The 18,046-nt window shown below is 37.3% G+C and overlaps 1 protein-coding gene across 1 annotated transcript in view; it reads right to left on the reverse strand.

The window, feature by feature from the left end:
* The window catches only part of INO80 (INO80 complex ATPase subunit), a 69,906-nt gene that overhangs the window by 38,398 nt on the left and 13,462 nt on the right, over nucleotides 1–18,046 (reverse strand). Inside the window, exons 6-21 of the mRNA XM_052782118.1 lie at nucleotides 17,028–17,148; nucleotides 15,519–15,733; nucleotides 14,413–14,466; nucleotides 12,639–12,842; nucleotides 11,164–11,359; nucleotides 10,900–10,967; nucleotides 10,364–10,573; nucleotides 9,711–9,791; nucleotides 8,401–8,496; nucleotides 6,044–6,103; nucleotides 5,283–5,425; nucleotides 4,118–4,202; nucleotides 3,499–3,616; nucleotides 2,392–2,477; nucleotides 1,225–1,392; nucleotides 641–774 (exon numbers count right to left, since the gene is read on the reverse strand). Of these exons, the coding sequence (XP_052638078.1) occupies nucleotides 641–774; nucleotides 1,225–1,392; nucleotides 2,392–2,477; nucleotides 3,499–3,616; nucleotides 4,118–4,202; nucleotides 5,283–5,425; nucleotides 6,044–6,103; nucleotides 8,401–8,496; nucleotides 9,711–9,791; nucleotides 10,364–10,573; nucleotides 10,900–10,967; nucleotides 11,164–11,359; nucleotides 12,639–12,842; nucleotides 14,413–14,466; nucleotides 15,519–15,733; nucleotides 17,028–17,148 (2,039 nt within the window). The remainder of the gene's footprint in view (nucleotides 1–640; nucleotides 775–1,224; nucleotides 1,393–2,391; nucleotides 2,478–3,498; nucleotides 3,617–4,117; nucleotides 4,203–5,282; nucleotides 5,426–6,043; nucleotides 6,104–8,400; nucleotides 8,497–9,710; nucleotides 9,792–10,363; nucleotides 10,574–10,899; nucleotides 10,968–11,163; nucleotides 11,360–12,638; nucleotides 12,843–14,412; nucleotides 14,467–15,518; nucleotides 15,734–17,027; nucleotides 17,149–18,046) is intronic.

The raw sequence follows: 18,046 nt of genomic DNA on the forward strand, positions 1-18,046 counted from the left end.
GTCCACATGCACTACTGTCAATTTGACAGAGACACACCATTGTTCTGGAATTGCATTTTACACTGTAGAACAGTTATTCTCATCTTCAAACATGGCTTTCTCATCTCTGCCCTGAGCAATTCTCATAACTGAATGCAAACAAAATCAATCAAGGATTGCCACAGTTGGAGAAAACAGCAAACTGTACTCGGGCAGTTTCTATTCATCCAAGGTAAGCATTAAAAGCTGTCAAGGCACTAGCAGATGCTCACAATATACCATGTCACAACATACAGATACTGGTAGCTTCCTTAAACATGAAAACTCACTGAAGGGAAACCAAGTTTTTGTTGTTTTTTTTTTTAAGAATTCTTTTAAAGCTTAATTCTATTACACAGCATCAGCAACAACTCTAAATTCCTTTTCCTGACTGTCTTATTCAATGAAACGGAAATCTGATGATCAGGATTCCACCAAGAGTGAGCATCAGATATCAGATGCTTAACAGCTGAATGAACAAAAGAAAACTAGGAATGCATCACTTGGACAATGTCATTTAAGTACCTCAGGTAAGGGATTTAATTAGCACTTACAAAGCTAAAATAAGTCTAAGTAATAATACTAAATATGCTAAGGTGGAGAGGAAGTGGAGTAGGCTTGCCTGTCCCGTGAGTGGTTAAAGACCCTGATCTGTCCATGACGATAGATGAACTTTGAAATCTGGTATGGCTTTAGGGAGATGTGAAATGGAGACCAAGTTTCTTGTCGCTCAAACAGCTCTGGGTGATTGCACACCTGTAAGAAAGAGAGCATGTCAAACACTGGGAGGAATTAATTTAGTCTGATGCAGCATTTACATCCCAAATCAACTATGACTATTGATCACTAAAACTTTAATATTGCTTAGTATGTCAGAGCTATTTTACTATCTCTACTCAAATTTGAATACTGCATTGTATCTTCTCCTATTCACATAACAGCTATTGCCTCTTCTTACCAAGTGAATGATTTCCTTCAACAACCAATTTGGAACCAAACCAGTTAGCAGATGCATGCCCAATTCGGCTAAAGCTCTTCTACCCCAACATCGTGCTACACCGCATCAGAAACACAACTGAACTGCATGCAAATTTACTTGCCTATGCCAGAAATTTTTTTTATATGGTGTTTTCTAGAAGCCATATTTTAGTTCTGTGCTAATGAATTATTATACTTTTAAAAAATTATTATTTAAAATAGCCTTACCTTCCTGAATTGCATGACTAGATTCATGAGACTACTAGTGGTGGTCTGTGCTTGCTGAGTAGTGCCCATTGAGGACTGCAGGAGATCATCAATAGAGATTTTGTTTTTCAGAGCTTGGTACAACAGCTTCTGCCGACTTGTCTGCTGGCAGTACATAAGAATTTCAATCTGCAAAATAGTAATGAAGATTTAGTCTTTTCTGTCTCTGAAATGGAGGATGACCACAGTAGTACACACAAAGCAGAGAGAAACATATCTTAAGGAAACATAACTTTCTCAAAAAATACATATACAGGCAGTCACGTTCATATCTGTATTTCAGGATCCAACCTGGGAAGGACTTAACCCATAGGTGTGTTTTGGAAGGCTTAGGTAATGATGTAGCAGACAGACCTTTAAAGGTATGTAAGCACAACTAAGTAAACAGATTCTTAAGAAACTCTGAAAACATCACATCTGCAGCTGATCAGCTTAAAATTTGACCTCAATTCTACTATTCTACTGTTAAAATGCTACCCATTTAGAGCCATCTTAAACAGGTGTCAGGAGCCCATGATAACAACAGGTGCATCACTTACCAACAGTGTCTATGGGAATTTTTAGTTTTGAAATTAATAAGCACAGAACAAATCAGAACAAAGTAGATGTCTCTTAGCCAGTGGTCCCAACACCTGAGGACATATTGACCACAAGATCATCCAGTATTGCTAACATTCACATGAATTAAGAGACTAACAAGAGAGAAGAGTATGATGCTGCCACTATGCACTTCTTGCTCTTTACAAGCAAGCAAAAAGAATCCTAAATCCAGGCCAAATCCTTCACAAAGGCAACTGGAGATGTTTATCACCCAATCATTGTTGTATCAATCTTTTTCACTTCAATTAGCAACATTTCTGTCAACGTAATCAGGCTCAAAGATTTTTTATTTGTAACTTAACAAAATGTTTTCTCTAGAAGAAAAGTTTATTCATTAGGGGTTCTTCAGTTACATCCACTTCTAATGAGATTGCTGGGACGCAGTGCCAGAAACTGAAGGTCTGTGAAAGGTCTACAATCAAATTTCAGGTACACAGACTGACAAACGAGTTTGCAGAAACCAGATTAGAGAACACAGCTATGACAATAAAGTTGAAATACTCATTCCAGATAAATACTTCTTCTCACCTTATCTGACAGCTCATTTTCCACATCCTTCTTGATTCTTCTTAACATGAAAGGCTTAAGGATCATGTGCAAGCGGGATAGCTGGTCTGAAATACAGGGAATAGGGAAGAAGGAACAATTACTTCACCAAAGAAGAAAGCTATATGGCATTCTACTACAAATTAAGTCCCTTACTGCTCAGCCATTTCCCCCCATATGAGTTCTTACAGCACAGATTTGGCATGTCTCTGTTGATTTTTCTTTTTTTCAGTGAGTGCCAAGCTACACTGTTTAACTTACAAATCTGAAGATCTGCTTCAAAGAATGAACTTCTAAAGCATTTTATGTGTTCCGTATTTCTCTGGGCTGAACAATATGGGCTTAAATTTATCACTCACTATTAGTGAAGAAGAAAGTTTCAGATGAAACGTTGCTAATTAGTGAAAAGAGATTATTAAAATTTTAAGTCTCACCCCCCCAAATTATAACATCACAAGAACAGGGCATACTGCATTGAAAGAGAACTGCAGTCTTTACAATAACCTGTAAAAACAGAGTTCTGGGTACTTCAGAACTGTTAAACCCTTTACTTTTGTGACAAGTTCCAGCTGTGCTGTGTTCTACTCCAATTACAAATCAGCTATTTTACCTAGCTAGATTTTTCTACATAATTATCCCCTAAAATTTACAGTGAAGATTTTTATTTTTTGAAGAATTTTTATGCTTCTCTTCTGGAGCTCAGAAGGTGTTTAGTGCTTTGTGTCATAATTTTTGTGTCTAGAGCTTGTAACACACTCAGGAGATCTCCAAGATTATGTGCTCTGTAGAAACTTACAAATATTTAAAATATTTGTTATCCTCCGGGAAGGAGGAGGACTGGACACAAGTAGCAAATCGACGTTTTCACTACATGTTTTTCTATTCATTACACATGCTACTTTACAGTCAGAAACACAAACCTTGACATAAGCTATGGACAACAACCCATAACATTCCAACCCCATTATGCACCCTCTGCTAGATGACATTTCCCATACAGAAAATGAGAGAGAAAGTTTATCCATTAGTATTTGGAAAAGGCAACAGATTTTTCACATAAAAACTACTGCAGTTACACACTGCACTCACTCTCATCAATGGCAGATTTGTTCTCTGCATGGCTCTCTATGTCCTTAGAAAACCACTCATTGAACTCTTCATGGGAATCAAACAGCGTTGGCATGATAAAATGCAGCAGGGCCCACAGCTAAAAGGAGAGGAGAAAACAGTAGATCGGCAAAAGTCACCATACTGTGGACAAAGTAATTGGAAATCCCAAACCCTTGCAGCTCTTTATGAACAGAATCACCTTACTAGATCATGAGACGTGGCAAAATTAAACAAAAACCCAGCCACATCCTTTTCCCTCCACCCCCCAAGACAAATGCTAGATATATCAACTTAACAAAACATTAGAAAGCAGTGAGAAACACAGTGCAATGATTTCAGCCAACATAAGGAAAAGCCACAAGAATTAGATTTCATCCTGAAATCTAGGTATTACTAACCATCAGGTATCTTCAGTTTTATTTTTATTTGAATGTGTGGCACATTTCCAAATTTTCCCCTCCTATATTTATTTGCCAGTGGTTTGCTACAAGCATGATCCTACAACCACACAAATACAACACGTTTCTCAACTATTCACATATATTTAATATATATTCTTGTTATAAAGAAAAGTCCACTCTTGTGAGCTCCTGAATACCTCGGCCATTGTGTTCTGGATTGGGGTCCCAGTCAACAACAATCTGTTTCGACACTGGAACTGTAGTAGGATCTTCCAACGAACACTGATGAATAAAATTAAGAAAAATCATTAAAACTGTTTTTTGTAGAAGGATATGAAACATAAGGTATTTTAAGACCAATTGCTTCCAGTGACCTTCCCAAATGATTTTTAGAGGTCACTGGGTAAAACTATCACAGCTACTCCCCAGTCTTTCAAAGACAATTACAGGAAGAAGTAGCCTTTTACAAATTACAAAGAAACGTGCATAATTTATTTTATTTTTCTAAGTGTTTTTTTACTCATTTTTAATACAAATGCTTGGATACTAATAAAATCTCATGATCAGAATAATGAACTTCCCCAAAGAAACAGTTATTATGAATCAGAATGTCATGTATTTTTCAGACTTTCCAACACTAAGCATATGAGCTACTGTGGCAGGAGTGCTGAGCTATACATTACAATCCCTCTTAGAGGGGCAGTTTCCAAAGAATGCTGAAGAGACAGACTTTGGTCAGAATGAGCCTGCATCTAAAGCAGTCTTCAACTTACTGTGTGCAGTGACAACTTGGACAAATGTTATGGGAAAGCAATTACAGAAGTAATGACGGACAAATCCATTATTCGAAAACAAACAGAAAACTTTCTGGCACAGAGCGTTATGACAAAGATCGGGCTTTACTGCAGCCAACAGTATTTGCAGGGTTCTGAGCTTCATTTGTGTCTGGAAGTACCACTGAAGAAGGAATCAAAATGATGCATTTAATGGAGCCCTTATAAGCAATATATGTTAAAGACTACAGGCTGTTCACTAGGCAGAATTCTGTGAGTAGTCAGGAAAGAAGGTGCACAGCATTTCACACTGTTTTGTTTAACTGTCCTGTACTCCATGCAAGTTTCTGCTCCACAATTACTTTTTAATTACATTTTACATATTTGGAGAAGGAAAATCTAAATGCAAAAAACTAGTGGATCAATCCAGTGTCAGAGAGTTACACAGATACTTAACTAAGTTAGACACTTAAAGGGTCTTACGTGTGTCAATTTTAACTTGAACAATTTATGTAATCTTGATGTTTTCTTGATACTCCTTCAAGAGGTTGATACAGAGGGTACATTTTGTTTCCAGTTAATTTATTACCTGGAGCTACTCTTGAGTGCTTGCGCTTCATCCAGCACCATATATTGCCACTTCACTCGCTGGAAGTACTTCACATCCTGTACCACTAGCTGGTAACTGGTAATCACCACGTGGAAAGGAGCATCCTGAGTATACAATGTCTTCTATAACCACAAAATAAGAAACAAATGTCCACATAATGTAAATACATTGTGAAGAGTTCACTTATGTACACTGTAATTTCAGACTTCTGTTTCATAATCTTTCCTCATTATTACTGCATTTTTCCCCAGCTGACTTTTTAAATTAATTACAGCACAGTTATTCAACTGGTGGATCTGGACTTCAGCCCATTAGTCGCTGAACAATTTCAGCTGCTTCTTAATATGCCAGACAAGACCCAGGCATTGAACCCTACAAAATGCTGCTGTTAAATCAGGAACAATCTGACAGGCCTGCAGGGATGCTAGACTTGGGCATCCTGACTTAGGTTACTCAAATAGAATAAACAGTCCTTGACACTGAAACTTCCTGCTTTATTTACAGAGCTCTAGTTTCTTCAACTGAACTCCATACTGCCCTGAATTGCCCTGTTCTGTATTGCTCTCCACCACAGGAGAAGCCTTCTACCTCATTATCTTAATGAAAATGCTACTACATGGATGAAGAAACAGAACTCTGTATCCACACATCATTTAGCTTGGTGGCATGTAGCAACGGTTTCTGGTTAACTCTGCAGAAATAACAAAGATGGTCAAAGCACATGGGCATGCTGGTATTACCTGACTCCAGAACTTCCTGATCACCTTTCTATCATGGGGATTTCCCCAATAAGGTAGCACCTGGAACAGTACAGAAGTAGAAAGATATTATTTTCAAATAAAGACATACCTGCTCTAGAATTTTATACTATGTATTCTACAAAAATGAGAAAGACAGACTTCTTTCTCCAAAACAATGAAAAGGGATATTGTCTTTCTTAACACAAAAATCAGAAAGGACTTAAAAATACTTAGAAACAGAGCATTCCAGGCAAAGGTATCAAGCAACTTATGCCTAGTACAAAGGCTAGATCAAGCTACACTGAGAATCTCAAAATGCCCAGTAGCACATTACATCTTCTAGCCAGGTTTTTCTAAAAATTAAAAATGATACTTTGCTTATGGCAGAAAGAGGTCTGCCCTCAACTGCTACAGTTAACCCTACAAGACCAGTGGGCTCGTCTTCTTGTTTAACACTCCCCATTGTCCCGTTGGTTTTGTATTTCAGAACTGTCCCCCAAAATTTGAGATAAAGTTAAAACATCTGGTCTGGACATATTTAATATAAGAATTTTAAAAAGTAAGCACTACTGCCAGAGAAATCCGTTAATCCATTTATAGCTCAGAATTTCAGGAGTCCTATTACTCTGAACAGATCTTTGCAATGCACTGAAACCAGAGTTACTGAGTAATAATACTGTACTGCCATCTTCTGTCTGATGAAAGGACTACACTCAACTAAGACTGCAAAGTGAGGAATGCTGGTTTCTGAGGTTGTGAAAGGTCTTAAACATCAAAGTGCCTTTAGCTGAGTATTCTTACAACTGTTCTGAAATAAGGATGGTAGTAAAAAAGCAGACTAATCAAAAAGTTATTTGCCTTTTAGTTTACATATTCTGTCATGGACCTGAAGAAATTAATTCACTGTGATTTACTACAAGCATAATTGACTACATGCTTCTGTATGATTAGAAGCAGGAACAATACTGGTTGAAAAAGATTGATTGAAGTTGTAAACATGTGACAATCATAAGTTTAGAAAACTTCTTTTTAAAACATGTTCCGTTCCATACATGAGGTAAACATTATTATGCAATAAATCCAAAGAACAGCTATATAATGACAGAAACAGATTTTTTTTTTAAGTCAAAAAAGGGAAAATTATCTTTTCACAAGCATCCTGACTGCAGTTTTGAAACGTTTTCTGTATTTCATTCACGAGGAGAAACACAAACAGTTGCTTGCCTATTCTATACAATGAACTGATTAAAGGAAATGGGAGAAAGTAAGTAGGTAGAATGGCCAACTGCTCTGATGTTTTCTACTCCAGGGTTTTTCATCAGGGCCCCTATTATTTTGGGCTATGCAAATACATAAATGGATTATTTTTAGTTTTTTTAAAGTGACTCCTCACTAACTTAAGCATTTCTAGTTATTCATCAGTTTCTTTGAAGTCTCAGTAATCACAGTTTATCCCAAAATATGTCACCCGAATCATTCAGTACAGAACTATGTTCTAGCACAACTTTGCCTCATACAGATACCTCAAACTATACACCACCATAGCCAACATACGGTCTCATCAGGGATCTGCAGAGCAAGCTATTTGGTAAAAGGTAAGTCCTTCTGACACTTTTGTCTCTTTAATTCTAAAATTTCAGCACTGTTTCAGCAGTACATGTTCTTTTCAAATCTTCCTTTGCAATACTCCAATGTTTTCCACTGGGGAATAGGTAAGCAGCTTGGTTTTCAGTAACTGATTGTTCCTCGCTTTCTACCTTACTATGTTTACTACCTCACAATATACCTGAAGAACTCAATTTATTTTCTTCTAATCTTTTTGTTCTTATCTATTTGTGCCTCACTTCTCTCCTTTTTCTTGATTACTGGTTGTATGACTATGATCCTTCTATTTTTCTGTAGTAACAACTGCATTCTCTCTCCCTCTAATTTGTTTAGAGTTCAGTTTTGTTCATATACAATATTTATCTTACGCAAATTGATATGGGACTGAAAACGCTGCTCTAACCCTAAAGACAGCATACAAGACTGAAATATTATTCTTGTATCTGCTGCCAGGCCCACATATTAGAGCTGAACATCCACTCCCTGCCCCGTTTCAATTCCTCACTGAGAAGGTGTCCTTAAGCTGATGCAAAATGAAAGTCTCATGATTCAATTAAGAACAATTTTTAAGTCCTAGATAATTGAATGCTCCAGAAAAAACAGGATGATGGAAAAAAAAAATCAGAATCAGGCCCATTACAGAGTTTCAAATTCCAAGGTAATTAGGCACCCAGATGTGGCAAAGAACTCGGGAGAACAGAACAGTTTGCTTTTGAGAAAACAGAAAGAACTTTCTTGCACGTGCTTATTACCTTAAATTTAGGTACAAATCTGGCAAACTCCTGGTGCCAGTTGTTAAGAGTAGAGGCAGGTGAAATTATTAAAAAAGGTCCCCAGATGTTCTCTCTCTGGAATACACACATTAAAAATAATAAAAAAAAAGACACCTATAAATTAATTGAGGGGAAGGGATACAGAGACAGTTTGACATAGCTTTACAACTACTAAATGACAGTGGCTACATAAGAGAGGGAACTATATGCAACATAGCAAAACTTCCTCAAAGCACAGCAGGGTGATACAGAATCAAACAGAGCAAATCTAATGTTTAACTAAGACTTATTTCATAACAGCAAAACTGTTCCCAGAACAACCTCCTTTGTTTCTGAAAGTTGCCACCTTCACATTACTAACAGCCCCTTTCATTCTGGGGAGGAAAAGAACTTCAGGTGGCATTGGAAAGCTTTGCTCCATCAAATCACATTAGAATGCCCTCTGGTGAACAACAAAGTTGATCCATTAGTGTATTTGTAGTTACAAGCTGGCCTGCGTAAGGGAGAGCCAGAAAAAGTAAAAGCCCTGTGTAGGCTTCCAAAAATCTCAAGTTGCAGTGCAACAGGGAGACAAGACTATCTGTTATCCCTTCCCACACAGATGAGCTCAAAAGCCTTTGGCTCTGCACACCCTTCCAGTATCGTGGCTGATAGTGCCAGTGAACTGGTATCAGAAGGAACATAAACAAATGCACATAATTGTCATTTGGTCACTACTGCAGCTAATTCTGCTCTCAGCATCACTTGGTTGATATCTTCTATTTAAGGCAAGTGACTGGATGCCAATCAAGACTTTTTTTTTTTTTTTTTTTTTTTAAGATATTTATTTCTGCGTGAAGAAGTAAGCTCCTATTGCTTTTTCTGTTTTGTTTTGTCAGCCCTGGCAGAGAAGAATCACTATGCTTCCTAAAAAAACCCCACTGAAATATGGAAATCCACACTGATTGCCATGAAGCTCAGAATTTTGGCTTCATTTCTACAAGTCTCTCTGATTTGTAGAACTCAGTGAACCAGGAAGTGTACAACTTGTTCTCTCATTAAGCTTTCACATTCAGTGCAAGTGAAAAGATATTACTCTGTGAATAAATGAAAAATCTATTTGTATTTATATATATTTGTATATACATACACACACCCCCACACCCATTTCAAAGGCTCTGCTTTAAAACAAATGGTAAAATGCCTTTTAAGACATTTAAGCTTTAAAATCCAGACTTCATTTCCAACGTGTGAAAAGTATGCATCTTCTATCAAGCATACTGACCAGGAATAAGCTATAATCCACCTACCTCAGCCAGATGTGCAAGGAGAGCAATACTTTGTACTGTTTTACCCAGACCCATTTCATCTGCTAGGATTCCATTGATGCCCTGCAAAAGATCCATAAATGAACACCTTTACCTTACTACTTTTTAATCCATACACAACTAGCAGAATGACTGCCACTGAATTGAGAGGAAGCAGCCCCACTGTAACAACCTGAAACACCTTATTGTCTCTTACATCTTCGACTAAGAGATAATTTATCTGAACTGCACTTCCGTTCATTTCTCAGTCTGATATTTTCCCTCAGCCTGTCTGCACTTTGAGATCACATTGTGAACTGGGTGCACACACGAGGGACAAGGTTGCCTGCAGTTTACCAGCTGACCCAAGCCTGAAACAGTATGCAGCTCTGAGCAGCAAGTCTCCTCAGTGTATAATCTAAGTGCTAAACAGTGGTACAAACGTATCTTGAACTTAATGCCCCATTCAAAGTTGTTATTTCCTAAATAATCAAGAATACTGATAGGTGGCTTACATAGTATTTTCCTTTCTCCTAAAGGCATTACAGATGGTGTATACGCAGTCTATTTTTAAGCCCGAGTTTTTTGACCAAGTTTACTCTAATGACTTAAATAATTCTAGAAATTTTAAAAATTTGCAAGGTGTACTAAGATACCTGCTCATAAAGGTTGGCCAGCCAATTCATGCCTTTCAGTTGGTAACCTTTCAGTTTTCCATTGAAAATGGTAGGCTGTGGAATATCTTCTCCGGCTCGGATAGATGGGTTTGCTAAACTGTAGCTCTCTCCAAAGCCAGTACCAGACTTGTTAGCAGCTCGTAAAGCAGCTGCCCGACTCTCCTTTGCATCTTCATCAAATGATCTGGTCTAAACAGGAAGAGAAATATATGCATAAGATGACAAACATATTAACTTATCAAGAAACTCTATAGTAAAAGGCTTTACATTTCATATTAAGACATAGGATGTCTGCCAGAAACTAAAAGAAAACAAGCCTTTTCCTATAGCCCAAATCTTTATATTCAGGTTTTCTACCTGTTTAGCACAGAAAGTGGCAATGGAATCAAATTCAAATCTTGCACCCAGGATTAAACAAACCTACTTGACTTGGCTGCTATGAAAGATCCTGGTTCTGTGGCCTCTACCGATTACTTTGCTTTATCCTCTACTTCACGGATCCAAAAAATACATACCCGGGCCTGATGAATCTGGTAAGCATCCTCAGCATTCTTCAGAGCTTGGGCCTTGTAATAGTTACTATCTGAAAACAACATCTCCACGTTAGAGCTCTGCAGCAGTAACCACCCAAATTAACACACAGATAAATTCCAGTAATTATAGTAGTGCTTCTTACACAGAAAGATTTTGTGCTTGAAATTGTAAGTTTGCACGATAATGTGCGGAGTACAGTAACTTTCAAAAGAGTGCATGGGAAGGACTGTAGGTGAATCTCTTACCATAATCTTCTTGGGTGATGTTGACCACTACTCCTCCGCCAATATCAATCTGCCTTTGGGTAGAGCTGTCTTCCAGTTTGCGTAGGATTTCTTCCTGTATTCCATCATGTCCAATATCTCGTTTACGACTCATAAAATGGGCATATAATTCAGTTTGTGTGATCAGGAAGTTAAGTTTTCGCTGCTGTCTCTTAGCCTAAGAGAAGAGCATTTACAAAAAACAGATGAAGGGGAAAAAACAGGACAAAACTTTAATGTTTAAAATATCATTAAAGAAAAAAAATTTTAATCTAATAATACATCAACAACTAATCTATGTTATGCACATCAGTGTGATATCAAAATGCTACAATGCTAGCTGCACATACGAACACTGACCACCGCCATAAACATCTATATTAAAATATAAAATTGTTGTAAATTAAAAGTTCTTTTAAATTCAGTAGTCATCGCAAAGAATATCATAATCTAAGAAAAGAAAGTTTAGAAGTTTTGTTTACACTGAAAAATTAGAAGATCGACAAAAATAAACAGGATTCTAGTAGTCTACAGTGAAAGAACTGAACAGTTTAAAAAACACTCTCATGACAACCTAACTCCAACATTCTGTTATTTACTAGTAAAGAGAATTATGGTAGAATAAGTGAAATACATCACTAGGTAATACAGTTGAGATATTAACATTGTTTGGTGTTCAGCAAGACATTGCAGAAACTCTGTTCGTTCTTAGGTTCTGGTTAAAAAAATGCTATAGTTAGAAGCTGCCTATTAATCTAAGTCAGCTGAAACCTTCATAAAATGCTTATGAATTTGCAAGAATGAGAGGAACACAATAAATAAAAGCATAATTTAAGCATAAAACTGAACGTAAGGTCAACCTTAGCTCATCACTGCACATGCAAAGTAACAACCATAAATCCACTAGAGAGCTTTGGCAAGGAATCTTTTTCTTAAATTCAACCCCTATTACTCTGTAAGGGAGTCCATGAAGCTGTCACTTGGCCAATAAAAAAGCAATCACAGAAAAATTCTGCGCCCTATATATAAATTACAATATCAGTTTACAGCAGAGGAAAAAAGGAGGGGGAAAAAAAAAAAAAAAAGAAAATTCAACGTGAATGAAAAGGTGGCTTGCCTTCTGGACCCAGAACGATGTACAAACCATCACAAGAGGTGGCCCTTACCAGCACTGAGTTACGTATGTCTGTAAGACACGCATTGCTTCTCTAATCCCTTCCTCCATTTCACTCACTTGTAAAGAATTTATGCAGTTTGAAGGCTTTTTTTAATCACCTCTAGTTAACATTAGAAGAATTATGTAGAGAATTTTAAGATAGCAGAGGAAATGCATAGAATACCACTGGAACAGAACAAATAACTGAATTTCATGGCCTGGATTCAGAAACTCAAATTATATGGTCACTTCTGTGTCTCCTCAACAGGTTAATTATCAGCAATCTGCGCTTTTGCTGTACCTCTCTCATCTCCTCATCCAGCTTGCGTTGCTCCAGAGCCTCTTTCTCAGCTCGTTTACGATGTTCTTTTTCCACTTTTTCATACTTTTTCCAATACAGAAGCATCTCCTTGGTAAGACGACGTGCCCGTGGTAGAGTTTCCTTACAGTTTTTCTGGGCCTGCATAGCAGCTCGACGTACCTCCCTCATGCACTGATGGGCAAGCTAGGGAGAAATAAGGTTTCGGAAACGGTGGTAAAATGGGCAGATTTTAAAGAAAGCCAGCAATAAACAACATCAAAGTTAATTATAACCAAATCTGATCCTTCAGAAGAGAAAAAACCATGATACTTTACTCAGCAGTAACGCTTCTGAAATGGCATGAGAGAACATGAACTTCCAAAAACCTCCTGAGATGGTGGAGAAACCAAAACCTGAAGACAGTTTCAGCATGGCATGGTACTTAAAGGATTGATCTGGTGGGTAGGTCCTTGAAAGGGACTCAGGAGATCAGAGTTCAAGGCCTGCCTGCAACTCTGACTCACCCATTCTAGACACTTTTCTGTGGTTCTTTTCTCACTGTTTTAATAAGGCTGCTGCAATAGCAGTATTGGTGGAACACAATCCCATTCACGTTAATACACTGAAAAGTAGGGGAGTATCCTACAATTTTCCTACCATCTCATGAAGAAGCATTAATACAATGTAATTTTTTGTTCCAGTACAAATAAATTCATGCCATTGTCACAATGGTCAAAATTGCTGGGTTTGATGTTTGTGACGTTTTTTTCCCTCCACTAAAATTTGCACATCAACAATTCTAACACACAGAGTTCAAATGATCAAACAAAAGAAAGAAAAAAAAGTGGAATTTCAAAACCTCTAAGTCTGCTGCATCACTCACTTGCTAAAATGCAATTTGTGATACTTACAAATACAATAATTACAGGCTATTTGCCCAGACATCACAAAGAAATCCAGTCTCTGCTAGCTAAGGAGGACCATAGTAGAGAATCTACCTACAGTAAAGTTTCTTAAATACATACATGTAGGTTCTGTTTTCTGCATCCCTTACATGGAAAATGCTCCCTTTCTTGATAATGTATATACAGAATGGAAAATTTCCTACATCATCTTGTCTCTGACGATTCTCAGCCATATACTTGATTACCTTTTCATTAGCCATGTAAATGAATCAGACACTTGAGCGTAACACTTGAAAAATGCAGAGAAAGCCATTACCAAGTGTTCCTAAAGTAAAGCCTTCTAGAAACAATGACACTTCTCAGAGAAGACTCTGATTAGGAGATAAATTCCTTTTGCAATCACTTAAGCAGAAAATTGTTCTATTTTTTATCTTGGCTCCTATATATATTTATGTAAATTAACACATTTAATATTCCAAGAGCCCTTTTGATTTGAACAAGAATGCTTAAACCAGCAAATTCTAGCTAGTGGATAGATGGGCAGTTCAAAAGCCAACAAAGTCATTAATTTATTGTATCAAAGATCAGGAAATTAAAAATGTACAAACTGAATCTTATGAAAGCCAAAAGGATCTCATGAAAGAAATTCATGTTGCTCGCTTCATCTGTTGCTTATGAAACATGCAAAATGACACATCTAAAAAATGAAAAGCCTTACACTAAATGACAAATTACTTCTATACAGTGCTTTCTACTATACTGCTCTGCTAGTATAGTCAGTATTGTAAGAAACAGAAGAAACATAAAGACATTACAGTTGGCTTATTACATCCAGTACAAGTAACAGTATAAAGCTAAACACCACCTACCTTTTTGCTGTTGGTTAGGAAAAGGTTGCGGGCGGAGGCTTTTTGTTTGTATGCCTATAAAAGAATACCATCTTAAAATTAGTTAAAGGGTAATTGCTTCACAGTATTTGAAAAGGTCACTATCCAGTCTTCAGCAGATACATGTGCCAACTTCAGCCATGCACACTATTGTATAATTGGGTACAGGTACTGTAAGTATTTTTTATTTTGACTGAAACAGCTTTTCATCCTTAATTATTGAAGGCGTACATAAACGTATTCCAACTCCTGAAGGAAGAGTGTAAAACACCTCCCTTCTCAGGATCGTTTCTTTAATTACTACTATTGGAAAGCAGGGTTCTTCTATTCCACTGTTATCACTGACTTAAACAAGAAAAATTTCCACTGTTTCCCAAGGATGTTAAGAATTAATGTAGATCCTACATTCTTCATGTGATCAAAATCAGTCTTTTGAAAAAATAAGGTCTATCACATTGCACATATCCTTTGCCTGGCTTACAAGTTCATAAAGGATGATACAGCCATCACTCTTATTCAACTTCCTAGAATTCAAAGTCTGTTGACTATGAACTCCAAAAAGAAGGTTGTAAGGTCCACTCTGATCACATCTCAGAAAACTAGCAACAGTGAACCCAGCTTTCTATTTCAAATGTGCCTGTAGCTTGTCCTGTAAATGATACAAACACCTTTCCCTAGACTGTTTCTGAAATAAGTTTCAAAAAACACATGTGCTACAACGACTGAAACACTCCTTTTCTGAACTTTATGTAAAACCTAGATATTGGTTTACTCTACATTGCTACCCTGTAGATTACTAGGAGTACCTGCTAGAGTTTACTGTATTATTCATAGAAAAGGGTTGGATAGCCAAATGAAAGCAGTGGCAAAGCACTGCATGATCCATTTAGCTATCACTGGTGATAAGAAATTTGAACTACACTTTGGTTACGGATTACAGAATATCTATCTGTTTGATCATTAATGACCACCAGAAAAATCAGGTCTTACTTCACCCTGTTTTTCCAAGTGTCAACTCCCCACTAAGTTAATTTTCTATTTCACTTTCTTGCTTTCATCACTGATCTAGTGCCCTTAGCCAAGCTCACCTTTGGCAACTCCTTTTTAACAATGCTAAGCCACACTTTCCGCCGACGTGCATTCAGTTGCTCAATAGTCAAATGCTTTTTCTTGGACCCAGGTGGTGGTGTGTCATGAGAAAACTTGGCAAAAACTTTGGTCTGGTGATGGTGGCGTCGTGGTGACTCTTCTGAAGAGAGTTCTTCATCCCGTCTCCTCTTTTTCTTTACTTTTTTCAACTTGCCTGCATGACAACAAGGATCATACTTTTTTTTTTTCCCTATTGTTTGGGATACATTTAGTCAGGTATATTTCCTGAGTAAACTATCCCAGTCAATTTATGTGTAGAACCAACAAAAAAGCCAAACTTATCCATGTTTGCCAATTCTGGTACCATCCATTTATCATATTAGGTATTTCCTCATTACTTTATAATGGAAAGATTTTCCTGTTTAATAAATAGAGTGGAGAAATGCAATTTTTCCACCCAGGGAAAGATGCCTTAGGAGTTAAAATGTCTGGGACCTGATGCAATGTTTCATGATTTGTGGGAAAATTCTACTTAAACACATGTAAAGCTAAGATATTTAAAGGTAACAACATTAGCATTTGGTAGGATAAGTCTCAAATCAAACTTCTCAGCAGTTGAAAGACATTGGCATGTTATCATGTATTACAGATACTAGTTTTCAGAGGAAATTTATACTGGTATCAGATATTAAAAATATTCTTTGTGAGTATGCAAAATCATGGATGCTGCAAGATTAGTTAAGACAAAAAAAAATACACAGTTAAAGGAACTTGCAGAAAGGTAGGAAGGAAGGAAGCCCAAAATAGTCCCCTTAAAACGCAGCTCAAACCTAAGTACTTGCACTAGACAGAATTCACCTTACACTGACAGTTCATAGCCTTCTCTTCCTGCTTCCTTACAGATCTACAGCTGCTGCCAGCTCAATCAAGAAAGGAAACTGTACTTCCTGGCAAACATGCATCTGAGAAACTCCAGCTGAGAGGTTACAGCAGTAATTCTATTTTAACTCACACTGGACATCAATTCTGAGTTCCCTCTAATTTCCAGAAAACACTCTCACTCCCTATCATTTCTTGTTCACTAGAATTACATATTCAGGAATAAATGCAGCAGGTACTGTGTAAATTCTTACATTTTTCAGGGAACGATACTGTTTTCAAAAAACTCTGACTAAATGGACCATGATATACAACGGTATTTATGGATTCCAAAGCAATGAATAAAGCTCTAAGATACTTACTGCATAACTCTTTCATTCTAGATTCAGAGGCCCACAAAGAAAATCTAAAGCCATGAACTCTCAATTCACACTCCTTTTTTTCACCCTAGCTTTCTAGAAGCCAGAAGATAAAGCACAGTATTTTCTGAAGATTTTTTCTTCGACTGAATTGGGTATTTCCATGCAAAACCCAAAAGTTTTGAACATTTCTGTTTCTTCAAAGGAAATAATGCAGGAAGTAAGTTTAATCACAGCAGCCATTTAAAAACAAAAGGTTAGCGACTTCACCTTTCAATTTTTTCTCTTCTTTAAACTTCTTCTTCTTGGGCCCTAGCAGGTGGCGCTGCTGCTCGTAGTAAGGGTCATGTGTAGACAGCAGTCCTGCACTGTAGTACTGATATTGCTGCAACTGAAGTGGATGTAAATGAGCACAGTAATGGAAAACAGATATAGCAGATAACAGAGATAGCAGGTAAACAAGTTCAGATCCTGATCACAAATAAGAGATGAGAAAACATGCAATTCTCCATTTTTAGCATTGTTATCAAGGATCATACAGTGTCCAAAGTGAAACCACTGCTCCCAGAGGTGGCCTCCAAGTTCTACACTGGGATCCAAGCCTACCCAGTTAAGTAAGATTGGAAAAGCAGGCAGTGAAGCTTACTCTTTCAAAACATACTGCTCTATCTTTTCCATATGGGTGCTGCCCAGCAAGACAGCACATTACATGAAGTGGTCCAATCATGGACCTCCTGTATGTTTTGCTCGCATTCCCAAATTACATACATGTTCTACTTTATCATTCCAAAGGATGTAAAAGGACGGGTTTAGATAAAATGCATTTAAAAGATTTCCACAGGGACAAACAACTTGAACATTCAGATTGTCAAGTAAACACACAGCTGCCTCAGCATTTTTTCCCCAAATTATCAAAAAAGTCAGTATATTTCCAGCATTATTCAACTAAAATATTAAAGAACTATACACAGGTTACGTATAAACAGGCAAATTAAAGACAGTACAGGTCAGAAATTGACTATTTAAAACCCAAGCATACTATTAAGTCAAAAGGATTTTTGAAAGGTGAGAACATCAGCATAAACAAACTGTTGTGTACAGAACCTTGAGTATTGTGTTCAGTCTTGGGCCCCTCACTACAGGAAAGATATTGAGCTGCTTGAGCGTGTCCAGAGAAGGGCAACCAAGTTGGTGAGGTGCCTTGAGCACAAGTCTTATGAGGAGTGGCTGAGGGATCTGGGGTTGTTCAGTCTAGAAAAGAGGAGGCTGAGGGGAGACCTTATCGCTCT

Source organism: Harpia harpyja, chromosome 3 (assembly GCF_026419915.1).
Source record: "Harpia harpyja isolate bHarHar1 chromosome 3, bHarHar1 primary haplotype, whole genome shotgun sequence".
In the NCBI taxonomy this organism is placed as follows: domain Eukaryota; kingdom Metazoa; phylum Chordata; class Aves; order Accipitriformes; family Accipitridae; genus Harpia; species Harpia harpyja.